Source organism: Patagioenas fasciata, chromosome 2 (genome assembly GCF_037038585.1).
Source record: "Patagioenas fasciata isolate bPatFas1 chromosome 2, bPatFas1.hap1, whole genome shotgun sequence".
In the NCBI taxonomy this organism is placed as follows: domain Eukaryota; kingdom Metazoa; phylum Chordata; class Aves; order Columbiformes; family Columbidae; genus Patagioenas; species Patagioenas fasciata.
The window spans coordinates 34,408,904-34,425,140 of record NC_092521.1 but is presented as its reverse complement, the minus strand read 5'-3'; the positions used below and the strand labels follow the sequence as shown (position 1 = coordinate 34,425,140).

The following is a 16,237-nucleotide window of genomic DNA, read 5'->3' as shown; positions in this document are numbered from 1 at the left end:
ATAAAGCCTGATCTAGCCCCATTAAGCCAGTATCGCTACAGAGGTAAGCAATAATATATGCATTTAAAAATCCTATAAATTATGTTAAAGTCATTAAGCCAGTAACAAGTAATTCTGATCACCCATTTGCATTCATTACCTGTCCTTACTGAAATGACGTTTCACACCTAATTTAAAATAATCTTTCTGTTCTTTACATGTCTGATGTGTTCACTCTTTTATTGTGCTTGCAGATAAAGTTAACTTCATCTTTAAATGCCAAATACAGGGAGAACAGGAAATAGAATTTGCAAGAAAAGGTAAAGGGTCCAAAATTATATTTACGTACCCCTTGAGCAATATCAAAATTCACAGCCTTTTTTTTCTGGCTGCAGAAAATTTTCACTGTTGAGATTTTGCTAATTCAAATTTAAGCAGCAATAGTAAGAGATTTCCATCCCAGCAGCTAAGTTTCTCAAAGTATGCAAGTTAAACATTATTTCTTCTGTCTGTTTGTCTTCCGGCAGTGAAATGCAAGTTAAGCTAGTAGGTGCCTTTCTAACACACATAATTTTAAAGATAAGATGAAATCCAGATTTCCATCAGAAGATAGGTGATTACTCTGGCCATGATGTAGTCTCAGAAAAGTATTTTAGACTTCCAATGTGCATCTTGAAAATAATAATTCCATAGCTTTATTTTATATTAAAGGATAGAAAGACCAAATTTTCTAGGGATGCACAATATTCTGCCTGCTTCTACCTTGTTTGCTGCTAACTTGGCAAACTAAGTTTGGGAAACAGTTGTGTATCTTAAAATCATAATATTAGTTAAGGCTGCCAGACAAGTCTGCCTTTGGCCCCATCCATGTTAGTGTTTACACTTCTGTCTGTCCTGTGTGTCATCCCAGGATTCTCAGATTTGGCTTTGTTACAATTTTTACTTACAGTGTATACTCACACATTTGTGACTGATTTAGATCCCTGGAGCTTATTGAGAAGCTGGTATTCAAACAACTATAGTTCTTCACATAGGAACAAAATAAAGGAATGGAAATATAATCCAAAAGACCTAGATGTGTTTCTGGTTTACTTTGGGTTCTGAACAGTCTGTCTTAAAACCAGGATTTCATAGTGCACTGAGCACATTTCCACATGGGGAATTCTGAAATGCCTGGTGTTCCTCTGAGCTCAGAAATGTGCATAAACCAAAACAGGCTGTCTTGCTACCAACAAATGTGGCAAGACAATTGCCTATAGTGTGAGTGTTTCAATGATCTGAGATTATTATCAAGTCATTTCCAATGCCTGATTATGTTTTGATTTTCAAAAACCAGCTCTACAACCTTCACAGCCCTATTAATTTTGTAAGCTGCTCTTTTCTGCTTTTTTGGTTTTTTCTTGACTTTTCTTCGCGTGATGAAAAACTATTCTAATTGCGGATGTATTGCTTCCTGCTGATGTTTTCATCCCTGGTAGTTGTTGGTGTTTCTTCGGATGTATCTAACTTACGTGCAACATGGAAGAAACAATTCATTTATAAGACCTAGAGAATGTGCTCCTGCACATGGGTGGAGATTCTGGAGGAAATATTGATGCAGAAGCCCGGTGTTCTAAAATACATGATCTACAAGGTGTCTTATTGGCAAGGCTACACCTGCTATGAGGGCTGCCTCCTTCTGCAACACGTACCAACATACCTGTCACTCTCAGCTGGGCCTTGCATTGCGCTCTGGCACCAGTTTCACTCAATCTGGAGTGAAGAACAGGAATGTATGAAATGCTTCAAGCCTCTTTCCTAGACATGTGCTTCCTGTAACTTTCCAGCCTTCAGAGCTTCCACAGAAGGTCGTAGCTGACTGTTGTTTTTCCTAGGAGAACAGACAGGTGATGTGGATTTTTCTTTCCAGTCTTTGACTACATGTTGTTCTCCTGCTGGTGTCCCTTTCCCTTTTTCTCAATTTTTTTTTCCTTTATCCACAGTATTATTCATTAGTCCCTATCTGTTCTTAATTATAAAGCACAATGATTTTTGTAATTTTTTTTTTTAATTAAATTATCCCACAACCTTCGGTTTTGATTGCAAATGTAAAAAATTCTGATGAGAAAATTATCCCTTTTTGATACTTTAAAGAGAAATCTTTAAAGCTTTGAAGTACTTTGCACTCTTAGCCACAATCTCTAGAATCAGAAGGTAACTAGTTTCACTAGAGATTGCTTTGTTACAAACAAAAGTAATTGCATGGGCAAAGATGAAGAAAAGCTGTGTAGGTTTTTGCATGGTACTGTGAGAGACTAATTTAGGTGATGGAAACTTCATGAAATTCTGTTTGTGCTGTAGAAATTAAGAGCACACATGTGAATTATTACCATTACTCAGTAGAACTTAATAGGTAGAAACCTGGTAAGCTGCTGTAATTTGATTGCCCTGGAGTTCTTTGGTCATACCATGAATTTCTTCATGCCCTATGTACAACATGGCCTGCTGCAGCCCCCATCAGAAATGGGACAAGCGTGCTACTTAGGAGTTGGATCCACTGTAATAAGATTATCCCACAGCTAACTGGACCTCAGCGAGCAGCTATTTTAAGCAGGGAAGAACAGAGAACAAGAGCAAGCGGCTGCAAACTATGTCCAGCTGTCTGCATTTCTGGAATGCCAGGGTGGACAATGTTGCTGTGGTTTGCTTTGTGTCAGCCCAAGGTAGGAAACAGCCCTTTCTTCTCCCCTCACCCGCTGCTTTTCTTCTTGACAACTTTAATGGTTTAAAGTATACTTTAAAGTACAACTGTAAGCTTTAATCCTAGGCTTGGCTAGGAAAGAATAAACCATAAGCCTACTGGCAACTACTGCAGAGTTATTATTTCCAACATAATTGTTTCCACAGGATACCACCTGGTGTGTATTTGCTTCACTTTAGTAGTCTCCAACGGTTTAATATTCAAATGAAACAACTAAGCCAAAGTGCATACATCATTTAAAAAAATATATTCAGGATAATGCACATCACTTTTTCTTTCTTTCCACAACTATTTGTTTTCTTACTCAAATGCTACCAGTTCACCACTGGATACATACTGCTGCACTGCTCTTGGGTTGGACCACGCTGGTACCCTCCTGTTCTTCATCAGCTGCACGGAGAGGAGATGAATCTTCCAATTCTTTCTAGTGTCCCTGGGCTTGACTTTCTACTTCACCTATTAAACATTGTCAAATATATGATGAGAGGATTTGAGAAGAGAGATTTACCCATGAATTGCTGCAATTTTCTACTTTTGATGTCGATTGCCAAGTGTGTTTTTATTTTGTGAATATATACCTTATGCCTTATATATAACCCCTTTATACTGGAATGTCTTCAGCAACAACCCTAAACCCGGGATCAGAAGTAATAAATGTCTGCTTACAGCTGCAAAAAAGATCTACTTCAAAAACTGTCACAAATGGTCCTGCAAGGAAAATTAAACTATTATTGCATTTTTCTTTATTGAATAAATGTGTTTTACATCTTAAAAGACTCTTCCATTAACATGAGGTTTTGATACATGCCAAGAACTATGACAGAATTTTTGATTCTGTCTAACACTTTGAAATGGAGCATGTTGCTGTACTGATATACTCTTATTTATTTGTCTGTGATGGGATATTATGCTAATGTATATTAGAAACCTTTCCTGAGGGAGATTTCAGTGACTTATAAGTGCTCATCTGGTCAAAGTACTCGTGCAACTAACAATCCAAATACAAAGTGATTAATTTGAAAAGCAATCACAAGAAAGTTAAGCACTTTGTAGATACACTGAGAAGATAAAAATATCAGAGATTAATTTAAGGATTTTAAGCACAAATTGGTGAGAAGGCTTGGAGTTATACTTCCACTCTTAACATCTCAGATGTAGACAAAATGAAAAATAATAGGTATGAAGTCCAAAATTCTCTAGATTTGCATTTATTTTATGTACTGTTAACTGGATACGAGAGTTGGTCCTTACTATGCGTAGCTGCGAAGGATTTCAAAATAAATTAAGTAGTCACAAATGTTCGGTGAAGTAACACTATAGTGTAGCTCTTCCCATTTTATTTTCTCTCGTTTCCACCTTCCTCCAGGATCAGAGTATATGAGAAAAAGATTATAGTAATACTTAGTAAAAATAAAACATATAGAAGTTTATATCCTTCTTCTCCAGTGCCCTTCATAGTGACCAGAAAGGACAGAGCAGAGTCCTCACACGCATCGTGCACTGCTGTGGGGCTTCAGTGAGCACCACAAGAGGCATCGACACGGGCATAAAAAGCCACAAGCATCTAAAATTGAATTTGCTGAAAAGATTTACAAATTATCTAAGTTATTTTGATTTAAGGACCATTTGACCAGACACAATGGTCAAGATTGTGGACTTTATAATTGCGGTCATAAGTGGTATTTCAGTCCTGATACCAGAAGCACTTCTTGTTTCTGTTTTCCCATTAGCCAGCCAGATCCTCTTAAAATGGAGCCTACTTGCACTGTTTTTTTTAAGCATTGGAATAGTCTTGACTTGTGCAAGAAAAGTGCAATAAGGAATTGGCGAGGATTCCGAGGTTTCCCCATGTGTCTGTCTGCCTAAGCCACCAGGGGGGACTCATTCCTCATCTATATCATTTAGTGCAGCAAGGATCTGAAGAAAAACCCACCTGTTCTTGAACCAGGTCTAGAAAGTCAGGGTGTTCAGCAGACAGCTTGTCTTCATTTATGATAAAAGAGCTTTTATAGAAAATCTCGTGCGTTCGCAGTGCTTGCTCTTTCCAGTCTGCCCATGAGTACATCAGCCGCATGAGGCACCGTGCAGCAGAGGAGAAGTGTCACCGCAGAGCAACACGCTTTCAGTGGGACTGGGGTCTGTGTCAGCAGGGCACAGTCAGTGCCCCCTCACACCTAATTCAGACTGACCTGGGTCTTTTGCGACATCCTTTGGGCTGACAGAAGACTCAGCGGGGAGCCTGGCTTGGCTTCTTGCTGATGAACCTCCCTCCACATCAGTGGCCTTGGCTTTGTGATTGAAAGGAACCTTTGTTTGACGTGGTAATGGTACATGTACAAGATTGCTCATCTTTAGTGGCTGCTTCATCACTCAGTGACCCTCTCATTACCCCTGGAGATCAGTCAGGAAAGCTGTATAATTTTGAATTCCCAGTTAAAAGCTGAATGTTAGAAGTTTCTTTCAGTCTTGAACTCTCAGGCCAGTGGGACTCTTCTTGTGGTCTGTAGAAAGATTTGGAAATACTGAAGAGAATACTCTAGCCATATTAATTTTTTAAATCTTTACCTTATTTTGTGAATTATTACATTAACTCAGTAGTTTGTACTTCTAGGTAGTTTAGTAGAACTTACACTCTCCTCCTTCTGGGCACAATCATTCATGTTTTTGTGCATATTGCTGTTCCTAAATTATCTTCTGTGCTACATGTTTGGACTTCTGAAAACCAATTTCTTAATATTTTGCTACTTTGCCTTTAAAATATATAAAATATTACCCCGGTGTGTGCAGAATTTGTGAGAATAAAGCCTTGTAGGCACTGTGATGGGGAATGGACAGAGTCAGAACAATTGATAAAGTCATATTTGTTTTAAGCAATTTTTCCTGAGTTTTCTGCTTAGCACAAAACTGAATACCTGACTATTGTGTGCAATGCTTCTTTTTTGTAGCATACAATTTCTGATCTAAGAGGAGCCTGCAGATATACATACAAATCATGAAGGTAATTAATGATAAAATAATTTTATTAAGTTGTGTAAGTATTTCTTCCATAACTTCAATAAGTTTCCGTATTTTATTATATTAAACAAAAAGTAATTGCATATCCTGTCAGTTAGATTGTGTGTTTGCTCTCATGTATGAGGTATTAGACTTTTTAATACTTGCTTCTGTAGCTGGGACTACCAATATTGCTGGGTGTGTGCAGTAAAAGCTGACTCAGTTTTGCGCACAGAACTGATACAGTAGATTCAGGGAAGATAAGTTATTCTTTGTGTATTGCACTAACAGGCAGAAATAAGGATGGTATCTAATACTAAACATGCTTTAAGAGATTTTGGTTTAGTGTTTCAAGCTTGAGTACCAAAATCTGCAACCTAGGCTGTTTTCAACATCCCGACTTAAAACCTGTCTCCTAACCTATCTCCAGTTGTGACAGGTGGATTCTGTGTTCTTATGGAAATATCTCACTCAAAATTTGACAGCTTTTGTTATGAATTGTCCCATGGTCAGTGTCCACCTGGACCCATGCCCATGCAGTGCACTGACAGCACCAGAGTCTGGTCTCTGTGCTCTTGGGCACAAGGTGCAGCGCAGCTTCTCCAGCAGAGACCATGGGGAAGAACATGGGACAAGGTCCCAGAAGGAGTCTGGGAGGCAGACATGAGACTCATCAGTTGTCATTTTTTGAATTTTTAAGATTGCTTTCACTAGGAAGTGTAACTGTCATAGATACAGCTTTGAAGACGGTAGCTGAGATAGTGCAGAACATCAGTGGTTCTACTCAGTAGCATGTCAGATGGCTGCATTCAACTCCCATTCTCACCTCCATTTGGAAATACATCATCTGATTGCACTTCTCTGGAGTGCCGGCATGTTCTGAAAGCACAGTGAGCTTTGCAAGAGATTAGTTCTGAAAACTTGTGAGAGTTACTGACTTCTATACCAATAAATGAGTGGTCTTGGTTTTCATAATTTTTGGATTTTTCTCTTCTTTATTATGTACAGGAAACTCTGTGAGCATTTGAAGTTATGCCTTAACAAATGTTACGTCTGGTGAGTAAAGTAGACTTTCCCTTTACGTGCTTTTGGTAATCATAATTTTACTTCTCCTCACTTCCCCATTTTACACAGTTTTCTCTTTCATTTTCCACTCATGGCTTGAGCTGCGTTGTCTGGGGAATATATAACAACAAAAGCAGAAATTATGTGTCTTCACCAAATTTACGATGGTAACTGATCATGCTACAGTAGGATTAATTAAGATTGAAGAGAATTTGACAAAAATAACTGAATATTCCCTGAAGACATGTGACTGAGGATGACTGTGCTGGATTTTTGTTCCTCTTTCCCCAAAACGCAGTTTTATTTCATTGCATACTGAACAACATAAGTAACTATGTTTGGACTTCTTTTTTTAATTTTATTCACTCCTGGAGTAAGTGAATTTCTTTGTATGTCGTCAGATCTAGAACTGTCATATACTTTTTGTGGTAAGTAAAAAAAAAGCTTATTCTTTTCTTACTGGAGTTTGAACAATAATTACTGTAGTCTGAGGAAGTGTGAGCTTTTTTTCAAATATTTTTCTTTGATGAACACAGAAAAATAAAAATAAGTTCATCTGGATTATATTTCTATTATTAATTACCCTATTATAAGAATTGTACTCCATAGTTATAAATGTTACCACAATGCTGGTTGCAGCAGCTAAGAGAGAAGTATGCTCTCAAGTAAAGCAGACATGTTTCAATTCAGGAAAAGTGAAAAGATAAGAGATTTAAACTTGTTTTGTAAGTGCTGTACTGTATAAATTATCTGCATTGATTTAACTTATTTCTTACAACGAAAAGTACCTGGGAGAATGTGATATTCTGCCAGCCTGGGGGATCAGTTAAGATCTGGGACAGCATAGTGTGTCTCTTCTTGCTGTGTTCATGCTGTGGGCCACTGAATCTGGGTAGCTGACTGAGGTTTTTTGGTTGATTCTACATGAGCTTAGCACCTCCCTGATGTCTGTGTTGACCGGGCTTGGTGTACCCATGGAGACTCCGTGGCTGGAAGGTGAACTTTGAGGAGATATTTCACAAGGACGGGTCTATGTCTTTTGAAAATCTGTGTACATTACTAGTGGATATCACCTGTAAAACAGCTATATAAACCAAGGCACAGGAAGGGATGTTTATTTTGGGTACTTTACATTAATACTCATATTAAAAATTGAACAAGCATAAAAGTGGCCATACTTCAGATCTTGAAGAAAACCTTTGAGACCACAGAGAGTTCTGTTCACCCATTCTCTTGTTGTAATTTCCTGTGTGTAGCTGTATCCGCCATGAGAAGCGGATAGTTTCCCTTTGCATGCCCTTTGCTCTAATCCCCGAATCACAGGACAGAACCCTTCTCTGTAAACCACCCTGCCCACCATCCTGTTTGCTGGTGGGGCTGGCACAGGGACCCCCCCTTTCCCCTCTGGGCCCACGGCAAGTGGGGCTCTTCTTCAGCCTCAACACACCAGGGAGGACAGAAGCAAGCCGAATTGAACAGACTTATTTCCTAAAATTCAAATTTAAAAAATACTGACTGGATATCCTTCCAAAGGCTGTCACTGAGCAATTGTTTAAAAAATTAAAATGTCAGCTAAAGCGGTGCAAACTTGGTTAGATACAGGTTGTATGATGCTTTGTCACACTGTGTCTGACACTGTGTGTTGTGCAGTGCTAGCTGGGTCACTCACGAAGCAAATCTACTCAAAGGCTCGTTTACATTATCCTGGGAAATATGCTGGTACATGAAAAATATTTTTAGCTGTTGTTGGCAAATTTATACATTAGATTCCACGGTTAGCATAAGTAGGGATATTTTCAGCAGAGGACCATGCTTGCTTACTGCTAATAAAAAGTACGTAAATAACTTCAAAAGAGAAATAAAGGTACTTTTACCTTTGAGTTTTGTGTGTGAACTATCATCAACTGAATAATTGACTTTTTTTGCTACTTAAAGAAATATGATATTATTTTTGCAATCTAAGCATATAAATAATTAAAAATATAACTAAAATTGTGTATTTAATATTTAATATATTTATATTATACAATTGTATAGTATACTCCTTATATTAGATACATTTTAAAATGTGCATGTGTTTATTGTGCGTGCATATATAGGTATATTTAAATTATTTTCCTAGAGAAGCCTATTCACACTACTGATATCAAATACTTTTTTCCTGTAGATTCTATGGCTCATGATTTCATGTTTAATCTGACACCTTGCAGCATCATGAACAAACCCATCTGGAATCTTGCTCCTACCTGGATTCCAAGTGAGTCCCTCTTGTAACTAGACAATTATATTCTGCAAATGCAAAAAGACCCAAATACAAGGAAAAAGCTGACACTTTATCCTAAATGCCAAGTGATCTAGGAGATCTGTGATTAAAAATGGACAAGATAAACGATAATGATGGACAGAAATGATGATCTGTGGAAATAAGTGTGTTTGAATTTTACTTGTTGGAGCAGTTACCAGAGCTCTGTGCGTTACCTGTCACTGTACATGCAAATTTGAGATGGTTTAAGTGCAGGAGCATTTGTCGGGAAGAAGCAGGCAGGATTTGCAGCACACAAGCTCTTATAGCCTGAAGATCTAAGTCTTTTTAAGAAGAGAGACTATCATTAGGGTATCCAAGTATGAGAGGACTTTTGCTAAGAATATGCCTGTTCCAGAAGCTGGAAATGGTACAGGATTGTGTATGCAAACCCAACTTTAAACACAGCTTTAAGCTCTCAAGCTGGATTACTTATGAAATAGCTGTATCACAAACTTCACCTCCCGAGTAAAAACTTTGGAGCTAGACCAAGTTTGCTTCCCTAGAAAGATACCTTTATGATGGCTATCAGAATTCAGGAGAGTTTGTTTGCAACACCTGCTTAAAATGACAGAGTCCTCATCTGAGTATTTATTTAGGTTAACTGTGGAGCTGTGTGGACTCTATTGTCTTTGCTGAAGAAATTAAAACAGATTTGGAAATTGTTCACTCAAAGATTTTTTAGGACTGATTTTTTTTTTTGTTGAAAACCAGCTTCTTGTTTATCTGGAAGTAAGAATTTTCAAGACATGTATTTTCGTTAATTTTGGAGGGAGTCATTAAAAAAAATACTATCTCAGAGAAAAATAGTTTTTATTTAAATAGTGTGTTTGCATATATGTCTTACCCTCCCCACCAGCTTTCTTTTTATCACTTGCAATGTCTTAACTAGGAAGTGACATCACCTTTTTGAAGGTCATCTTCAGAGTCTGGTACAACGGTGCCAAAGCGTTACACTGGAAAGAAGTCCTCTGCAGTGGAGTCGACGATGAATATTCAGTGTGCGGAAGGCTGAAAGGAGGTTGGTGTGAAAAATATATGATGCCTTTCCCTTGCCTGGCGGGTTCCTTCCACAATAGGGCAATATCCAGCCAGCCCTTTTTCACCACTAAGCAGATTTCTTAAAAGATTAATTGATCAACCCGTGCAGACAGATTTTTCTCTCTGCAATTTAGACTGATTCACCTTGCTTTGCAGGCAGCAGACTTCAGAACAGGTGGTTCTCCAGTGCCAGAACCCCACTAAAATAGAGAATTTTCAAATTCTGTGCTTTAAGATCCTTGTACTGCAGTTTCCATCTCAATAAATTATGATTACTAATATCCTTCATCTCATTATTACAATTTTATTGTTCACATCTCTAAAATGGCATGGAAAGACTACATTTGACTGGACTGTACAGAAAACTTGAGAAGAACTAGGGGCACTACTAATTTTCATAACACAATTTATTTAAATAGGTGTCTGTATGGGCTTTTAAAGGAATTCTCTACACCCATGTATAATACAGTGCTTTTTTTTTTTTTTTAATTAGAGAAGAGTCAATACTGTTGTAGGGGCTAACCAACATTAACATGACACAGGCTCAGATCCAGAGAATTCAAGTAGAATGTCAGACTAAAGCCCAAAAAGACCTGCAAGGAACTCAAAAGATACAATCCATGTTCTCCTTTCTCTAGAAGTGAATATTGTCTCTATTTGGTTGACATTTGGCTGAACTCTTCCTAGAAGTTAAATTATTGAGTTATCACTGTAGGATGGGTCTGCAGGAGACATTGCAGGAACATTGGAGTTGATTTCTATTTTCTAATGCTGTTTAGACAAATATTAATAGGTAGAACTCTGGGAGAAGAAACAGGTGAGGCTTTATCAGTGGAAGAGTAAATGGCATTGGCACTGCTGCTGAGAGATATGCCATATTGCTTTGAGGTTATTTAGGAAGTTTGATTGATGGCTTTATGCTTAAGTAACCATTTATATTATAACTATCTCTGTTTTACAGAAACAGTTGCAACAGCGTTTGACATTAAAGGTGCAAGAATATCATTTCCAAAGGTACTTTTCAGCATTTTATATAAAGAAATAACAACAGTAAGATCAGGTACTTAGACGTATTTTCTGATAAGAGATGTTCACCTAACCTACAGAAAATGGCAAAAGGAATCATCAGAAAACTTTTCCATGCTAGAAGTGGTGACTCCAGATTGGTAGTATCTCTGCAATGATAGATATCCTCAGGTTATGACTCTACTATTGCTCCTTTATTTTATAAAATAAAAGACTAAAAGTATCAGTTAATATCACCTTAATAATTCCATTTTGTTTGGTAAATGATTATGTTTCCTTTCATCTGTTTGAGTAAATCTACTCATATTCTTTCTGCTCATTTCATTCTTTATTTAATGATCTCTTCACATATTTCTCTGCTCTCTAAAACCCTTTTAAAAGATTTGAAGAGGGATAACAATATCCAAAAGTAAAAGCAATGCTCCAGCATTGAACCAGGAGCAGCACCAGTCCTCAGGTTAGCCTGCTCTTATCCAACACCTGCCTCATCAGCTGCCTGAGCCTTCCCAAGACTCTTACTGTTCCTATTGGAACAAAAGCTCAGCCTCCCCTTAGCTCAGTGCTCATGGGCCTCTTGAAAGAGGATTCTGACAAGTGAAAGCAGGACCACAGCCTGCTGCTGTTCCTTAGTAACCTGGTCGTGAGAAGAAAATTGAGCACTATTTTGTTATGTACGCATATATCGGAATATACCCATGATAACAGTCCATTGTGGGAATCTTTCAGTCCTAACAGGAATCACCAGAACCATTCCAAGCACCTACTTGTACAAGAACAGGCAGCATTATGCACTAATTCTTTGTCTTTGCTTATTTTAGGGCAATTATGACATTGTTTTACAAGGATTCTCTGATGATTCTGAAAATAATATGATTATGTGCTTGAATCTCACCATGATAGTAAAACAAGACCCTTTTTGAATACAACGAACATTTCAAATAAATCCAGAATGTGGAAATCACTTCTGCAAGCAACTGAAATCTAAGCTGCGAAATAATAAGCACACTAATTTCCCTGAGTTAGAATACACCATGTACTGCCTGGAAAGCTACACAATGGATAGTCTTATCCATTTATAGCACTGCTGTAATCAGATGCTCAGCAAACATGCAAAAAATCTCTGGGATTTTTTTTCTCAGGCATCCTGATTAAACCACAGAATAACCCTGACTGGATGTCAGGCTGAGGACTGCATTTCAGTGCTGTACCTTGGGTTATGGAAAAGCCAAGTCCTTCAGACTGCACTGAACTAATAAAAGAAGTTTTTAAGTTTTGAAGTGCAAGAATCAGAAGTTCTCTAGTACTCAAAATATAGTAGTATTTGAATCTAGAAACCCTGTTGGCTTGTGTGTTGTTGTGGCTTCTTTTTTTTTTTTCCTTTTAACAATAAAACTTGTTTGTACAATAAATTTAAGAAATGTTTCTGATTCTCCTGTTATTTTCTGATTATCTTTAGAGATGTTCCTAATGTTCTGCTCCGTTTGCACCAAGCTGAACCAGAGGAGTTACAATTTGTTATGTTGTGCTAGCTGATGTGAATAACATCTGAAGTGGTGTATGTTGCCAGCTACACTGATCCTTTACGGCTGAATTTAGCCCTCCAGAGCTGTAACTGCAACCCTGTAGCATGTTTTCAGTTCTTACTCAGAGTCTGAGAGGCACAGACTACACAGGCTGTCCCCTTCGGAAGCAGGATGAGAGTCATTGCCCAGCAGGTTAATATTTTCTCAGTTACCTGTATGGTCTTGCATGTGCATCTTTTGCTTTACTTATTAAACTGTCTTTATCTCAACCCATGAGCTGTCTGACTCCCAGCAGGAGCAGGGTGTTGGTGGTGGTGATGAGCAAGCGGCTGGGTGGTGCTGAATTGCCGTCTGGGGTTAAATCACAACACTGGTGCAGAGTACTAATACCTTCTGCCTTCACACAGGTGCCCTCTTTACGATGTTAGGATGCCATGTCCTCTTTTAATCCTCAGCCTCCAGCCGGTGGTTGCTTAGTGAGTTTAGACACTTCTCTGTAAGGAACAGGCCAGTGCTGAAGGTGCAGGTTGCTCTGGCTGCTAGGTCGTGCTTTGTCTCGCATACTGCTTCCAAATGCCTGAAAAAAATGAAAAATCAGAACAGACCAATCCTCTTTAAGGCTCCTAAATACCAAACATGAAAATTCACAAAAGTGAAGGTTTAATGTCACTTTACACACCAAGAAAATTCAAACTGAGTATCAGAAATAGAAACCAACCAAACCCCACACCCAAATACTCCCTTTAAAAATTGGTTTCAACATAGCTAGTTCAGCAATCTAAAGCAAAACCATCAAGAGCCAATAAAAATATAAGAAGTAGAAGTGTGTTATGGCTGGACACAAGAAGACACCCGTACATCAACGTGTCAATGGTAAAGCATGTGTGCGTATGTTCAGGCCACAGACCATTCCATGACTGAGTATCACAGCAGCTCCTGCTTACCTTTGAAAGAAGTTACTAGAGTTACAGTTAGTTCCCTCTTAATCTAAAATATCAATCAAAAGCAGCCAGCTTGATAACCTATTCCTACTTCTTCTATGTTGCTCAAGTAGTAGTACCTGTCTAGGGAACAGTGCGACTCATTATTTGATGTCCCCATGTAACCATTTCACAGTGTCCAGCAAACACCAGGTGAAGCCTCAAACCAGTATTTAGTGACAAAGTGTTCTGAGATTTTTTTCCACCCTGAATTAATCTGGGTATTAGAGAAAATGTTTTGTTTATTAAGCAGCAAATTCCATAGGCAGGAGAAACTTAACAGCTCCTGGGAATCGAGTACATTCATGTGCTTTGTTTCTCATAAGCACAGGTTTTAAAGCCCTATAGATGTTACAGAAAGTTTACAGTATATGGCAAGGTAGAAATAGAATTTCTGCATCCAAATAGGGACATTTACAGACAAACATGTATATTCAGTAGCTTGCATTGCAAACTTTTATAGTGTAGATCTTCAGTTGAAGGGTTTTAATTACACATACCAGCAGACAAGATCGTGAAGCAGAATGCAGGAGCCACAACCTTATAAAGCAAAGACCTTTCAAAGGCTTCAAGCTCTTCTCTACACATCACTGAAGGTTTCCACTTATTACAGTGGTGGTGGCTGCTGCACCACATTCCCCTCATGGACAAGAGAAGACAGATTTTTTTGCAAGGTATTAGACCTTGCAAAAGGCAAATAACCTTCCCCCAAATTACCCCCATACTGTAGGGTGGAGGACACAGCTGAAGGCAGAGCTTTGCTCTGGGTGTCTGGTTCCTGGGACGGAGCTGTTAAAAGACTTTCCTTTCTTCTGCTGTCATCTGGAGGTGACAACAGTCAATATTTCACTTGCTTCCTTTCCAAGCTCTTACAAGCCCATACTCAGGGCTCTACAGCAAAGAGGAGTCTACTTAGGATAAGGTGAATTGCTTGTACTCAGTAAAGCCTGATCTTTTTCTCTCCCTCATTACTGTTGTTTTTAAGCGGCTGTCAGGATTGCTGCAGATGGGAAAATGGCTTTTCTTCACCCCCTCACCCTCTGTCACCAAATATGTAATTATCAGAAGAAACCGTTCCTGTAAAAAGTGTTTTTCAATAAGAGCGCACACTTTTTGAGCTCTGTTATTACAGTTTCATTTGATAAAAGCAGTAAAGCATGCATAATTTCAAACGAGAGCAGTCCTGCAGACCGCAATAACATACACATTTGCTGAAAATGTAACATCATTTGAGACAGATAAAGAAAATTCCACATAATTAATGTATTCCAAGACCAGATCTTGTTTCTAGGAATGTACTGGAAAGCATAAGCAATCATTCAGTCACCAGTTAGCTTAGCTGGTAAAACGCAGGCATACTTTTACTGAACAAATAAACTATGTGGTGCCTGCAGCAAAAAGGGGTTGGAATTGATGGTGCAGGAGCTTCATCCTGATCTGTGCTACAGGCATCAAAAGAGAAATATAGCAGCATGAGTCCCTTTTGCACCATTTTTTTCTTGGCGAAAAATGCTAGTAATTGCCTTGGAAGTGTCAATGCAGCACGTTGTGCTGAACGACTTCAGCTGCTTCGTTCTGCCCGTGTGTTCCTGCCAGCACAGGGAGTTCAGGGGCAGCAGATGGGGACAGTGACATTTCTAATGGGAAGAGATGAGGAGGGAGGGTAGGAGGGAGGGGAGGGGGGGCAGCTTATGTCTGCAGAGCTCAGTGGAGAGAGGGCAGGAGAAAGGAAATTTAGAAACTCTCCTCGCTAGCATTAAAAATGACTGAACTTTCGAAATTCTGGAAAATAGTGACCGATCACAAGTACTTGTCTTGTGGATCCCAGGCACAGGGGCCTTGCAGCATGGCTGCTCTAGATGGTATGTCCGCAACCTCTTTTCTTCAAGATACATTTTACTATTGGCAAAGAGAGACCTTATATATACATATATAAAAATTATATATTTAATATACATACATATATACATATATACATATATACATATATACATATATACATATATACATATATACATATATACATACATAGATACATATATATTTGGCCAGATAATTTATAACAGCTTTCCAAAGCTTCTGTCTGCAAAATGAAACTTTATGCTTGCCTGTTTTCTTGGGTTTTAGTGTAAACAGCTGCCTTAGCTACAGGTTTTACATTTTTAAATTTAAATTTCTTACTAACAAGATTTAGTACTGACATAACTAAGAAAGCAAAACTTTTAAAAGCAGCCCTGTCTCTTTGCTCACAGGAGGGAACAGTCAATCATTCTGAATATTAAACTCTCATCTATCCATTTTCTGCCCTTCACAAAGCCATCAAGTACTACAGAGTTGATGATAATTTTTCTCTTAAATTGTAACTTCTGCTAACTGTGCACATCCACCGTGGTTTTTGTTCTCCAAGAGGTTTGGCATCTTTTCTGAAGAAGTACCTCCATACTGATTAAGAAGTTGGATTAATTCTTGTATATGTTCTGTTCAGCCCAATTAAATTTACATTTTTCACTGTATTACCCATATTTTTGTATTTTTAATATAGTAGTATAGTTTAACCATTTCAGTAATGCAAATTTTAAAACCAAAC

The 16,237-nt window shown here is 38.3% G+C and overlaps 1 protein-coding gene across 4 annotated transcripts; it reads left to right on the top strand.

Annotated features, from left to right (window-relative positions):
• The first annotated feature begins 6,864 nt into the window (after positions 1–6,864).
• Positions 6,865–12,755, top strand: LY96 (lymphocyte antigen 96). 4 transcript variants are annotated; one of them, XM_065832512.2, is made up of 5 exons: positions 6,865–7,206; positions 8,946–9,035; positions 9,973–10,101; positions 11,083–11,135; positions 12,604–12,755. In XM_065832512.2, exons 1-5 carry the CDS (start codon positions 7,113–7,115, stop codon positions 12,613–12,615), a joined length of 378 nt encoding a protein of 125 aa, XP_065688584.1. In that variant the 5' UTR covers positions 6,865–7,112; the 3' UTR covers positions 12,616–12,755. The 4 variants fall into 4 exon arrangements, with proteins under 4 accessions (XP_065688584.1, XP_065688585.1, XP_065688581.1 ...); XM_065832513.2 differs by lacking the exon at positions 12,604–12,755 and adding an exon at positions 12,287–12,556; XM_065832509.2 differs by lacking the exon at positions 12,604–12,755 and adding an exon at positions 11,966–12,556.
• The last annotated feature ends 3,482 nt before the right edge of the window (positions 12,756–16,237 follow it).